The sequence below is a fragment of the Microtus pennsylvanicus genome, chromosome 1 (genome assembly GCF_037038515.1).
Source record: "Microtus pennsylvanicus isolate mMicPen1 chromosome 1, mMicPen1.hap1, whole genome shotgun sequence".
Classification (NCBI taxonomy): domain Eukaryota; kingdom Metazoa; phylum Chordata; class Mammalia; order Rodentia; family Cricetidae; genus Microtus; species Microtus pennsylvanicus.
Window position 1 is genome coordinate 208552742 of NC_134579.1, and position 13747 is coordinate 208566488.

At 39.1% G+C, this 13747-nt stretch overlaps 1 protein-coding gene across 7 annotated transcripts in view; it reads left to right on the top strand.

Moving 5' to 3' along the window:
• Scaf8 (SR-related CTD associated factor 8) overlaps window positions 1–13747 on the top strand; it is a 197046-nt gene that overhangs the window by 5602 nt on the left and 177697 nt on the right. For 6 of the 7 annotated variants that reach the window (XR_012908000.1, XM_075950233.1, XM_075950266.1 and 3 more), the window contains exon 2: window positions 142–204. The exons of the other annotated variant lie outside the window; for it this stretch is intronic. Coding sequence is in view for 5 of the 6 variants with exons in the window: in XM_075950233.1 (XP_075806348.1) it covers window positions 142–204 (63 nt within the window). In the remaining variant the exon portion in view is untranslated. The remainder of the gene's footprint in view (window positions 1–141; window positions 205–13747) is intronic. 7 annotated transcript variants of the gene reach the window in all.

Below are 13747 nucleotides of genomic sequence, written 5' to 3' on the forward strand. Positions count from 1 at the left end.
TAATGGACAGTTTCTGACTCAGTGGTATGACAAAAATGTGATCAACCATGACCGTGAACACTGGCTGAGCTCAAACTCTTGAGTGAGCTCGTTTTGTCTGTTTTTGTTTTCTCAACATCTTTCTCTACTCCTTTCTCTCAGGGTTGTGCCTCTACTCCTGCTTGTACAGACTGCTTTTCCAGCAGCATGGACACAAGAAGCATAGTAAGATGATTCTAACCCACATAAGGCAGGCTCTCTGGGAAATGTTAGGTTTAATTTGGTAGTGAAATTCTGTATTGCTTGTATGGGTAGTACTTGGGAAGAAGGTGGAGTTTGCTGCTTAAAATATATTAGTAATCTTAAAAAGATCATATAGGGAATAAAACTTAATTGCTTTATAAGAAATGTTGGAATTTCTTTAAAAATGGGGAAGGAAAAGTTACTGGGCTTAATAGTGAGCATATATCATAAATTTGCATTACATTTATTTGCATTCTATATTACATAATTTCACTACATTTTTGATAACATTTTAATATGAGTTACTTACAGACCTCATAATTTACGGTTTGGAAATAAATTAATGACGTATGATATAGGAGTGGAGAAACAAAAACTAAATCAGATTTTAGATTTTCTACTAGAGGGGTTAGTTATGGTACAGATGTCTTGAAAGTCAGGACTGGTGAACAGTGTTCTGTAGCCTGTGAGTGCTCCCACGGTCTGTCTCAAACTTGGTTTTGAACATGGTGTTTGTTCTTTGTGATTCAGATTGTATGTACCTATTTCATCTTTATAAGAACTGATAAAGCCAAATTAAGACATAGGAATGAGTTTGTAACTTCCCACTGTGGGTCAAGAAATACCTCAGACTTTGACATTAACTTATTTATTAAGAGTGAAGAATAGATCACTATTTTCCCTGCAGACATTTATGACTGATAAGCAAATGTTTATCAAACACGTTTTTAAAATCTGCAACTTAGTTATTCGTCACTTTGTTTTTCGAGACAGGGTTTCTCTGTGCAGCCATGGCTGTTCTTGAACTCACCCTGTAGATCAGGCTGGCCTCTACCTGTCCCTGTCTCCTGGGTACTGGGATTAAAGGCCTGCACCAGCACTGCCTGGCTGGTTTGTCACTTCTCTAGGTTGATTAGGAAAGGCTTAGGATTTCATTCTTTGACCCTGTTGTTAATTTAATTCTTAGTGGATGCTTACTGTATGCTAGGAGATTTCCTTAGATACAGTGATAAATGAGGCAAGGAAAGAACATCTACCTTAGAGGGGTCTGCACTCTCTTGAGCCTGTCTGTCCTGCGCCTGGCTAGGCCCTCTTAAGTGCCTGCATTCCTTCCTGCCCTGATGGAGCTGCTGGGATCCTGCTGTCCAGGCCCAGTTTTGCGGAATAGTCCAAGTATTTGCCTCCCAGAGCCAGATGACCCTGCGTGTGTCGTGCTCACAGTAGACCCAGCCTGTTCCCCCAACAGTCAGAAGTAAGACAGTGCTGTTGAATTGTATTTGGGTGTAAAAAACACCCTTCATTTGTTCTTTTAGAATCAGAACTACTTCTTGTAAGACTCATCTTTAAGAGTCCTTTCTTCTGTTATTGAGATAGTTACTCTGTGTGTAACTTCCGTTGAGCAGTGACAAAAGCTTAAGTTTTGGAAAAGTAATAGATTTTTATTTAAAATCTTTTGCTTGATCTAAGTATAGAAGAAATTGGTACCTTTGTTTTAACACTTTCTGAATTTGGTGTGTTCCTCAGACCTCCCTTCCTTCCTTCCAGCTAAAGTAAAAACAGTTGAGGTTATACAACCTGGGCAGTAATGCAGAGATTTCTACATAGTGGTACCATAAAGACTGCCACAAACAGGTTCAATGGCTTTCTTTAATTCAGTAAATTTTTTGATGCATAAAGTTGACACAGTATTTGAATTAATCAAAGCAGTTCAAATAGTCAGGTAAAAATCCTCTTCCATGAGTTGTTATTTGGTTCTGCAGACTAAACCTAGCATTTGTTGCACCAAATATGGTACACCAAATTTTCTACGGAATAACAAGAGAAAAAACATGAGTTCAGGACAGTTTTTTTTTCCTGATTCTTTTTAATTTTTTGAAACTAGAGTTTCTCTGTGTAGCCTTGACTGTCCTGGAACTCACTCTGTAGACCAGGCTGGCCTCAAACTTAGATCCACCTGCCTTTTGCTCTCAGAGTACTGGGATTAAAGGTGTGTGTCACCACTGCCCAGCCTTTCCTGAATATTTCTGATTTGTGGTTGATTGAACTCACTGATGCAGAAGCACTCTTCTTCCCGTTACATAGCGCGGTGCTTCAGCCATTGTTTGGGAGAGCTATGTAAAAGCTTGGTGGGTGCTCTTCCCTTTGCAGATGGGGAACTAAGGTCGGCCATTGTGATTTTACCAAAGAAATGCACTTTGTAGCTGTTAGACAGGAAAGAAACGTGTGAGTTAGCACTCCTCTGATTTTCTTGCCCTTTGGGGGTTGCTTTTTTTTTTTTTTTAAATTTGTAATGATGGAAACAGAAATACGCAAATGCAAAGCTGTTTCCTGCCTAGTCTTGTGTTTCAGAACTGGGTCTCTAAAGGTCTTTGTTGACAACAGTTTTGTCCAAGGGGATTCACATAGAGGATCTTGTAGACTTGAGGTGATTGTAAATCTTTGATCTATTGGCTGTCACTTTTTGAGGATAATGATCAATTGCAGCCACCAGGGCATGGATATAAGGGTGGTCTGAACTGCTGTCACCGGTCTTCTTCATGATGATGGCTTTTTGTCCAGAGAAGTGTCCAGTCAGGACCAACACTGCTCTCCCAGGTTTCATGAACTTGCCCATTTCTGCAGAGAATAAAAGCAAGGAGTGACTCAGAAATTTGTAAACCGAAAGCCCAGGAGTGGCTAATAATACAAGGAACCCGGGTCATAGGCCCTAGCTGCCAATAAGGCCACATCGCCTATGGGTTCTGCTTGTACGGGAGGTATCCAGTCACCCGACCTGGAGATGCTATTGTGGGGGAAATGCAAGACCCCACCAGTCCTCTTCCTTGCTTTTTGTAAAGGAGGCCCATTATTTAATGTTTTAGTAACTTAATAGACATCATGTTCAAATATAACTTTCATTTTTAAAAAAATTACTTGAAACATACTTGTAGAAAAGTTGCAAGAAACTTTTAGGTGCATACTTTGGATTCTTTTAAAGAAAAGATTTATTTTATATGACAGAGTGTATGTATGTATGTGCTTGTATGTATGTATGTGCATCGAGTGGGTGCCTGACAGAAGTCTGAAGAGTGTCGAATCTCCAGGGACTGGAGTTAGAGATGGCTGTGAGACATTGTGTGGGTGCTGAAGATTGAACCTGAGTCCTCTGCAAGAGAACTGAGCCATCTCTCTAGCCCCAGATTCTTTGTGTTAGATACTTTAGCTTTCTTTCTTTTTATAACACATGAACACAAGCTCTTTTTCTTGAATATTTTGAAGTAAATACCAATTCAGAGTGCCAGCTCCCTCTGAATAGCTGTCTCTTTTCTTTTAAAAAGGTATTTGTTTAGTCGAAATACAGTGTTATCCATTGGGAGGTTAACAGTGATTATAATTACTGTTGAAGATCTTTGCCTAATTTCACTATATATTGCACCCATGGTTTTCCTTAGAGAATAATTTCTATACCACACTTTAATGTTTTATCTCTTTTAATTTGGAAGATACTCTATTTTTTTTAGAGCTTGAGGTGGTGGTGTTTGATGACATCAGGACAATTTAGAATTCTCTTCATATTGAGTCATCCGCTGTGTAACTTTATGTATTTTAGGTAGGAGTCCTTCAGAAATAACATTGTGGGCATCCTGACTTCTGAGACTTCTAATTTGTGTCATTAGCAGGAGTGGTAGCTCTTGGCTACAGCTTTCTTTGCTTTCTCTACCTTTGTACCATGTCTCTTGTAGGTGAGATATTTTGATGCAAATATAAAAAACATCACCCAAATTTGCCCACTGGTTTTTAGCATAAATTCATTTCTTGCCTGATACAGTCACCAAATGTTATTTTCTAAGTTCTTTGTTTCTGTATTTCTTTGTATCTGTGACAGCTTTCCCTTCTCTTAATTTCTATGTAAATATAATTTTGTATTTTGTTGTAAACTCATGGATTCTTTATTCATTGGCTTTTAAAGATCTTCTATGGTAGTTGGGCGGTGGTGGTGCACGCCTTTGATCCCAACACTCAGGAGGCAGAGACAGGCAGATCTCTGTGAGTTCAAAAGTCAGCCTGGTTATAAGAGCTAGTTCCAGGACAGGCGCCAAAGCAACAGAAAAACCCTGTCTCGAAAGATCTGTGTGGTCAGTTTTGACTAATCAGAGATTGTTCAAGCCAACTCTTGGGCATTTTGACATATGCTAATGAGTTTTTGTAATAGCCCCTTATTTTGTGATATAGTAAGTTATTCCTGCCCAAACCTTGATTAGCCATTTCTTCAAGAATTTCAGGCTTCATTTGGTGTCAGGCTCATGGTATGATTAAAACTTAGGTAGTAGCTGGGCATGGTGGTGCACATCCTTAATCTCAGCACTTGGGAGTAGAGGCAGGTGAGTCTCTGAGTTGAAGGCCAGCTTGGTCTACATAGAGAGTTGTACGACAGTCAGGGCTATACAGACAAACCCTGTCCCTCAAAAGAAACCATTTAGTTGTATATTGAAAGGTCTATGAAAAAAATTAAAGATTTAAATTGTGGTAGTAGCAATTTATTAGGACATTGGTATTAAGCCTGCTTGAATCCTTTAGCATTTTATGTAACATTTGTTACACAGTTCTTTATTATAATCATGAAACTAAATTAAACTACTGTAATATTAGAAATAGCTCATTTGTTTGAGAAATTGTAGTTAATACAGCTATGGGAACTTGCTGCCAAGAAGCTTTTTAATATCCTGATGACTTCCCGTCTCCTATGGTCACTTTGCTGTTATTACCACTTCTCAAACTAAGAGGACGTCGTGGTCTTACTGTTCCACTGTGATGGCCTCAGACAAATGTGGGCTGTTTAAATCATGGGGGAATTTAACTGAAGGTTTCCATACATCTACCTGTGTACTTACGTATTTTGTTTCATCTCAAGAATGATTTCTGCCCTTGGTTTTCGGACATGGTAACCGAATACCATTGTAGTTGTGTTGTGCATCGGGAGCTGTACGCAGAACTGAAGTCTGGTTTTGTTTTTGACTCCCTTGTTCAGTTCTTGGCATAAACTTGACTTTTGAAAGATGTCGTTCGGTAGACTTGAGGATGAGCACTCGTACTTTTAGGAGTACATACCTATGAGCAGTCAAATTAGAGTAAATTAATAATTTTTTTTAAGTCACACTTATCTGTCTCTGTAGCTCAGACTGGAACTCATAGCTATCCTTCTGCCTCAGCCTCCCTAGCTGGAATTACAGATTTGTAAGTTACCATGCCCAACTACATTTATGTATTTATATAATTCAATGTTCTAGGGTTTTGGGGGATTTTTTTTAAAGATGGTGTTCTTGGGTGGCCTTGAACTTGATATGTAGACCAGATGGCTTCAAACCCAGAGATCCACTTGTCTCTGCCTCCTGAGTGCTGGGATTAAGAGTGTGTGCTAGCACACCTGGCCAGGATGACTTTTTAATTTTTTTTTTAATATGGTTGCTGTCAAAGGAATATGGGACAGTATCCATTGTGCAAGGAGATGTGTGGTAGTCCATCACTCACATGGTGGGATTAGAAAAGAGCCCTAGAGGGGCTTTTAGAGAAACGGACTTGTAGCACGGATTCTAAATAGTTTTTATAAAAACCTGGTGGGGCTGGAGAGATGGCTCAGATGTTAAAAGCAGTGGCTGCTCTTCCATAGGTCCTGAGTTCAATTCCCAGCAACAACATGGTGGCTCACAACCATCTGTAATGAGATATGGTGCCCTCTTCAGGAATGGAGGTGTACAGGCAGGAGGAGCATTGTACATAAAATAAATATATCTTAAAAAAAAAAAAAGAAGAAAAACCAGAGTCAGATATGGGGGTTAAGATCAGAGAAGCAGAGCGGCCAGCCACTAGAGAGTGCTTACCTCTACCAATGCTCATACTGAGGGGGTGATCCTGTCTCTTTGAATTCTCAGACTGACTGCTGCCTTTATGAAACTTCAGACTGCATCTGAGCTCCTGTCTCCTCCTATCTTATAGTCTTCTCTGTGCTCTGTCATCTCATTCCTGTAGGGTTAAAGGTGTATAGCTCCCAAGTACTGGGATTAAAGGTGTGCCATCACCACAACCTGACTTTGTTTCTCTCTTAGATTGGGTCAGTCTTGTATATTTGTATAGCCCAGGGTGGCCTTGAACTCACAGAGATCCACCTACCTCTGCCTCCGGGGATTAAAGGTGTGTGCCACCACTGCCTGGCCTCTGTGGCTAAATGCTTAGCTCTGCATGCTGATCTTCAGGCAAGCTTTATTTGTTAGATTACAAACAAGATAACACTACAGGGACTATCATTGTTACGGATTTTGAGCCCTAAAGCCTTATTAATGATTGTGTAAAATTCATGTTTAGGTGAATTTTGTCAAGTCATTTGATAAGTAGATTCACAAATACTTTAAGTTTATGAAAAAATCTGCTTGGTTATTAGGTTGACACCATGGTATAGTATGTTTCCTAAATCCATTATCTTCCCTAGGGAGTCATTGTTTCCATAGTCTTCCATCTTCACTAGGGACTCAGCTGTATAGATTTACATGGCTCCTAGCTGATAGGTTTGTTTTCTGTCTTTCTGTCTTTTTTGTTTGTTTGTTTGTTTTTTGGTGGCATTTACTTAGTTATTTTTTGAATTTTAGGTGTATGGTGCTTTGCCTGCATAGATGTCTGTGTATCATTTGTGTGTAGGGGACCTGCAATGTTAGAACTGTGAGCTGCCATTTGAGTCTAGGGAATTAAACCTGGGTCCTTTGGGAGAACTGCTAGTGCTTTTGCCAGGCCCATTGGCTCTTTTTTCTTTTTCTTTTCTTTTTTTTTAAATTTTTATTTATTTATTTTGGACAAGGGCTTGCTATGTATCCCTGCTACCTCGAACTCTCTCTACTTCAATTCCCCCATACCGGGATTACAGGCATGGGCCACCATACAGTATGGACATTCCATATAGGCATGGGTAGTTTTGTTCTTGGAAACTCCATCCCTTCTGTGAGCCAAAAGTACTGTTTGAGACATGAGTCTGTAATGTATTTGAGGTGGTACTATGACAATTTTAATTTAGTTATCACTTGTTACAAATCAAGAAAATGCAAATACTATCAATCTTGGCAGGCCATTCTGAAGGAGAAAGTGCTTGAGCGGTCCTGACAGAACTGAGCGTTGGCAGAGTGCCTCAGATCTGAAGTGTTCTTTTCTCTTTGCGTGCAGCTCCTTTCCCTTAGCTCTGTCTTGGTTCTTTACACTTCTGAAAGCTTGATCTGAAGACCTGTTAACAGGCACATATTTTACTTTTCTCCTAGATCACAGCATCTATTTCTTTTTTTTCAAACCAATGTACTAATTATTATTTCTTTATCTGCCTTCTGTTACCTCTACAGGTATTCTTTTTTAAAAAAGATTTTTGTTTTATGGGATTCAATTCTACATTATTTCGTTTTTTTTTCCATAGTGTATTATAATTGCAGTCATGTTCCTGTTACCCCAAATCTAAATTTTTCTTCAACTCACATTTTGCTTTTAAGACTTCAGTTTACTTGGGGGAATAAAGCCATATTTCTTAATATTGACACAAAAACGTGTGATTCATCTGTCTTCCTCAGTTGTGAAACCCAATGAGCTACTTTTTAATGCATGCTGCATCCTTCCCTTTTTATTCTCCACGTTGAATCTTTAATCCATGCATGCATCCTTTCTCTTTTGCATTGCTGTTGTCAGTTTTAAGATGATCTCTGTCTTTAATTTATATGGAAGTTATCTCTTTAGTTTCTCTATAATCACTTAGATTCTCAAACTTCGAAATTAGGCGTTGTGGCATAAGCCTTTAATCCCAACACTTGGGAGGTAGAAGCAAGCAGATCTCTGAGTTTAAAGGCCAGCCTGCTTAGTCTACATAAGCTAGTTTCATGCCAGCCAGGCCTACATAGACAGATCTGTCTCAGAATAAAACAAAAACTAAAAAACTTTCAGATTCTCTTTTTTTTACATCTTGACTATAAGGCTTTCTATAAGACTATACAAGAGAGAATTAATGATCAACTCTCAAAGTAAACATGTCAATTATATACAAGGATGATTTTTTTATTTAAGATGGTTCTTTTTATTAGTGTGTGGGATAGACATGGGTGTGGTGCTGTTGTACACGTAGAGAGGTCAGAGGACAGCTTTGTGGAGTTGATTGTCTCCATCTTATGTGTGTTCTAGGGATTGAGCTCATGTCAGGCTCCACCGCCACCACTTTTACCCTCTGAGCTATTTTGCCTACCCTAAAAGAAACTACAAAGCGTCCAGATGATGGTGGGATCCTTTGAGTGGGCACCGTGCTGTGTTGACCTTTCTGTCTCCCCCATTTGTACCCTCCCTCAGGAAAGCACTTCATCTTATGACAGTAGGGGATCAAGGTATTTTTTTGTTTTGTTTTTGGTTTTTCGAGACAAGGTTTCTTGTAGCTTTGGATCCTGTCCTAGAACTCACTCTGTAGACCAGTCTGGCCTTTAACTCATAGAGATCTGTCTGACTTTGCCCCCAGTGCTGGGATTAAAGGCGTGCACCACCACTGCCCAGCTTGGGTATCAAGGTTTTAAGTTAAATTGTGTGTGTGGGGGGGGGGGAGAAGTTTATATCAGTCCTGAGGCTTTGGTTACACATCTTTGAATGAGATCACTGTATTTAAGTGAATTTAATCATGAGGAAGTTGAGTAAATTCATTCTGCTATCTTGTATTGGATTGTTTAATTCCCTTTAGCGTCCATGTGTACTTAGTAAATTTTAGCTATTGTGGATGAGAAATAAAACAAAGCAAAACAAAAAACTTTCTTGGCTACTGTTTAAAGGTTTCCAGGGTAGATGGAGAGGAAGAGAACTCGGGGTTTCTGCTAGAACATGGGTGTCAAATTGTAATTTTAGGTATAAAAGAGATTCACTTTCCATCTTTCAGTACAGAACATTTTAGTTGAGAACCACTTTGTTTTTTGTGATGATATATATTTGTTAATCTCTAAAAAGTTATTTGTTAGATTTAGCTTTGAGCAAGTAGTATTATCTAGAGAATTTAATAATTTTTTTCCTTGTGATTTCTTAGTACTGCCTTTTGATAGTTGTGGACTGTAACATTGTTTTTCAAAAAAATACTTAGTTTCTTGGGGCTAGAGATATTGTAAAGTAAGTTAAGAGTACTTGCTGCTTCTTGCAAAGTATGTGGCCAGTTATAAGCCTAGGTCCATGGGATCTGATGCCCTCTCTGGACTCCACTGGCACCAGGTACGCACAGTGTTGTAGTGGAGTGGTGGGCCGCTTCTCGCCACTCAGGAGGGCTCCTGGCCACCGGCTAGCTTTACCCGAAATAACAACACACAAACTGTATTCTTTTAAACACTGCTTGGCCCATTAGCTTCAGCCTCTTACTGGCTAACTCTCACATCTTGATTAACCCATTTCTAATAATCTGTGTAGCACCACGAGGTGGTGGCTTACCGGAAAGATCCTAACCTGCATCCATCTTGGAGAGGAGAGCTATGGCGTCTGCCCCACTTCCCTTCTTTCCAGCATTCTGTTTGGTCTACTCTGCCTATCTAAATTCTGCCCTATCAGGCCAAGCAGTTTTCTTTATTAATTAACCAATGAAAGCAACAGATAGACAAATGACCTTCCTCCATCACAGTGTACATATACATGCAGAAAAAACTCTCAAACACATGAAATAAAAAGAAATCTTAAAAAGAGATGCTGAAAAATATTTGCCTTATAATACAAAATATAGTTTGTGGCCTGATTAAGTAGTCAGCTGATTTGATCTGTGTTGCTGAGGACTGGTCAGTGCAGTTCAATATTTCCTATTGAACCTGGATTTGGTGTCTCCACTAATGACCCCATCCATCATTTGGGGCAATGGTAGGAGGATTGACACAAGTTTAGAGCTGGCCTTGATTACCTAATGTGACATTTTACGGGATCGGAGAGGGAGCGACGGGAGGGTTTGTTTTGTTTTTAGAAAATTATTTATGTTTATTATATCCAGTTGACAATTTTTGATCATTTTCCCTGCTCTTGTTTTTGTATTTAGTTCATATATTTAGGATATTACAATGAATTTGAAACATTTACACTTATTATGTAACATATTAAAATATTCTGTTATTTCTAAGTGTAGTAATATGAGCGGCGGGGCTGCGTCCCCAGCACCCCGGCTGCCTGCTAGCTTATGCCTGAAATAACAACACACAAACTGTATTCATTTAAACACTGCTTGGCCCATTTCTATCTAGCCTCAGGCTTATTCTCACATATTAATCTAGCCCATTTCTAATCATCTGTGTAGCTCCGCTAGGTGCGCTTACCGGGAAGATTCTAGCCTACGTCCATCCTGGGTCGGAGCTTCATCACGTGTGCCCCCGAGAGCTGAGCTATGGCGTCTCTCTGAGGTGTCTGCCCCCAAGAGGAGAGCTGTCGAGTCTGAGCTCACTTCCTCTTCCTCCCAGCATTCTGTTCTGTTTACTCCTCCCACCTATGTTTTAACCTATGAGGGCCAAGCAGTTTCTTTATTGCTTAACCAATGAAATCAAGAGATTGATATATGACACTCCCACATCATCTAAGGTAATTATTTTAAACCTCATTGACTATGCTAATACAAGGACAGAGCTTATTATTTCTCATCTTAATTATTTAAGTTAGTTGGGTTAGCAGTATATCTTATTCTATTAAATGTCTCTTCTTGGCCATGTAAGTTATTTTTTTCTTTTTTATTGAGGGGGCTTATTTTTAATTTTTTGTATCATCTATAATGCTGATATGAAAGAGATTGTGATTATGGCCTGTTAAGTGTGTTAAGTCAGTAGAAGATTTTTTTGACTCTTACATTTAGTGTCATACTGCCAACTTCTCCTGGGTGTTAAAGTTGTGTATAAAATGACCATTTTGCTTTTTTTTTTCTTAGTTTCTTTTTCTGTGCTGAAAACTTGTATGTGTATTTATTTCCAGGGTTCATAGTATGTAATTTCTTTAAAGTATTTGTTAAAAGTTGATTTCTTTGATAGTTTCAGTCACGTAGATAGTATATTTTGATCATACTCATTCATTACAATACCCGCTACCCTCTACCACTTCCTCTGAACCTCCTTTTCTTCCTAACAAGTCTCTCTCATGCCCCCTCATATTTAATGGCCTACTCAGTTTAATTAGGGTTGCTGGCAGAAACAAAGGTGTGGTGTTATTTACTGGAGCGCAGGCATTTATTTTTCCTATTTTCTTTAAAGTTTCTTGATGACTCTAGTGTAATTGTCCTTTTGTGATTAATAGTTAGTTGTCTTTTTTCGCATGCGCACGCATTCAGTGTCTGTTTGCAAGCCATTTGCTTTGTCCCTTCAATGTACCTAGCACACTTTTTGCTTGATGTAGTCTAAAAGTTGGCTAATAGTTGACAGGTATTTTAGTCTCAACTTTTGCCTTCCTTCTTCAGAAGTCTTTATGGAGGCACAGTCCAGAATGAGCCTAGGACTTGTTAGTTCATACACAGAAGAGTGTCCCCTGTTCACACTGGGATTCCCACAGTCTCCAGATTTTAGGACTCTTCTGTTTTTCTGTTCAGAAAGTTACCTGCTATGATTGAAGTAAAGAAAAACAATGAAACAGGACGGCCTCACACCTTTCGTTTCTTAGATAATGCAGTCTCCTTTTCCTTGTGCTTCTGAGTTGATGCTCATATTGTAAACGGAGCTGCCTTCCAGTTAAAAAGGAAGCAGGAGAAGGGGAAAGAAAAGTCTCTCTTTGCTTTCCCCGCTCCTCCTTACCATCTTCCTAGTGCCTTTTTCTCTGCTCTTCTGGTTGGATACAGGGTAGGTTTCTACTGGCTGCTTTGCTTTTGTTGGCTGCACAGTTCTTCAGTTTCTGCCAGCACTGGGCTCAGCCTGATGGCGGAGTACCCAGTGCTTTGGAATTTACCTGCTCTCTAAAGCCTCCTCATACCGGCACCACACAGCATTGAGGCTTGACACTCATCTTCAGTTGGCCTGCTTTTATACTTTTGAGTCATTGGATAATTTTGTTTAGTCCTGGGTTTTTTCAGTTGCCAACAGGGAGGGGCTGCAGAAGGGGACATGTGTTTGACCTATCAATCTTGACCTGAAATGTGTACTTCTTAATAGTATTTTTAGCTCTCCCATTCCAACAATTTGACATGAAAGGACCTCTATACACAACTTTGTGGCTTAAGTATAGTTCTTTAAATAATGTTTGTTTATAGGGAATGTTGACTTTTATTTTTGCTGCAAATACAATTTTGAACTTAGATTCTAAAATATTTTCCTTTCAAATAGTATTCAAAAACTAATATTATCCTTAGGCAGTTACTGTACTTGAAAAGTAGGATATTGTTAATTTAATTACTATCCACATGAGAATGCTTACAGCCCATAGGAAGGACTGGGAAACACACCAGAACTCATGGTGCTGTGATGGTGTTGATAACTGCTTTGATTTGTAAGTTTTGGTGCTGGGGATTGTGCACCCAGGTGTCACACATGCTAAACACCAGGTCCTACTAAAGCTATAAAGGTTATAATGTTAGAAAAACAAATGTTTCCCTTTCTTGATATTTTGTACTTCAAAAAATGTTTTAGATTTTTTTATTCTGAGAAAGTTGTACATTATTTCATGCTCTTCTGTATGCTGTTACTATTATTGCTCTGTTGTCCTGCTCTAGAAACGTGAGTTTAATGGCAGACCTCATGGCCTTGTCTTACATTCCTACTGTCTGGTTTCAGTGAGTAGGTTTTGAATGAGTGATGAATTGTGAGATTATACATAATTTGTTTTTTCCTTCTTTTGTGGTTTTAAAAATAGTCCATATTTTCTGTATTAAAATATCTTAAATTGGAAAATAAAGGTCAGTCAGGGAGATGGCTCAGTGGATAAATCCATTTGGTGTCAATCCAGAGGATCTGATCCATATGGCAGGAGAGAACCTGTTCTTGCAGTTGTCCTTCGACGTCCATTTGGCATGTGTACACAAACTCATACATAAATAATGTAATTAAAATATGTTTTAGGAAAAGAATCATAAGCATTCTTTTATAACTAAAAAAAGTTATTTATTGTTGTAGGAGGCTGCTTGTTCGTTCCTGGCTACCCAGACTGGAAATAATCACTAATTATTTAAACCATTGCTTGGCCAATCACTTAAGCATATTACTAGCTAGCTCTTACCTCTAGAATTAACCCATTTCCATTATTTTATATTTTACCACGAGGCTTGTGGCCTATCTGCAAGGTTCCAGCTGGCAGCTCGCATCTTTCCCCTCTGGCAACTTTTTTACCCCAGTGTAGTGATGAGGTGAGCTGGCTATGTCCCGCCGCCCGGCTAGCTTTACCTGAAATAATTACATGGACACTGTATTCGTTTAAACACTGCCTGGCCCATTACTTCTAATCTCTTATTGGCTAACTCTCACATCTTAATTTCTAATAAATCTATGTATCACCATATGATTGTGGCTTATGGACAAGATTCTAGCCTATGTCCATCTCGGGCCTGAGAGCCATGGTGTCTGCCAAA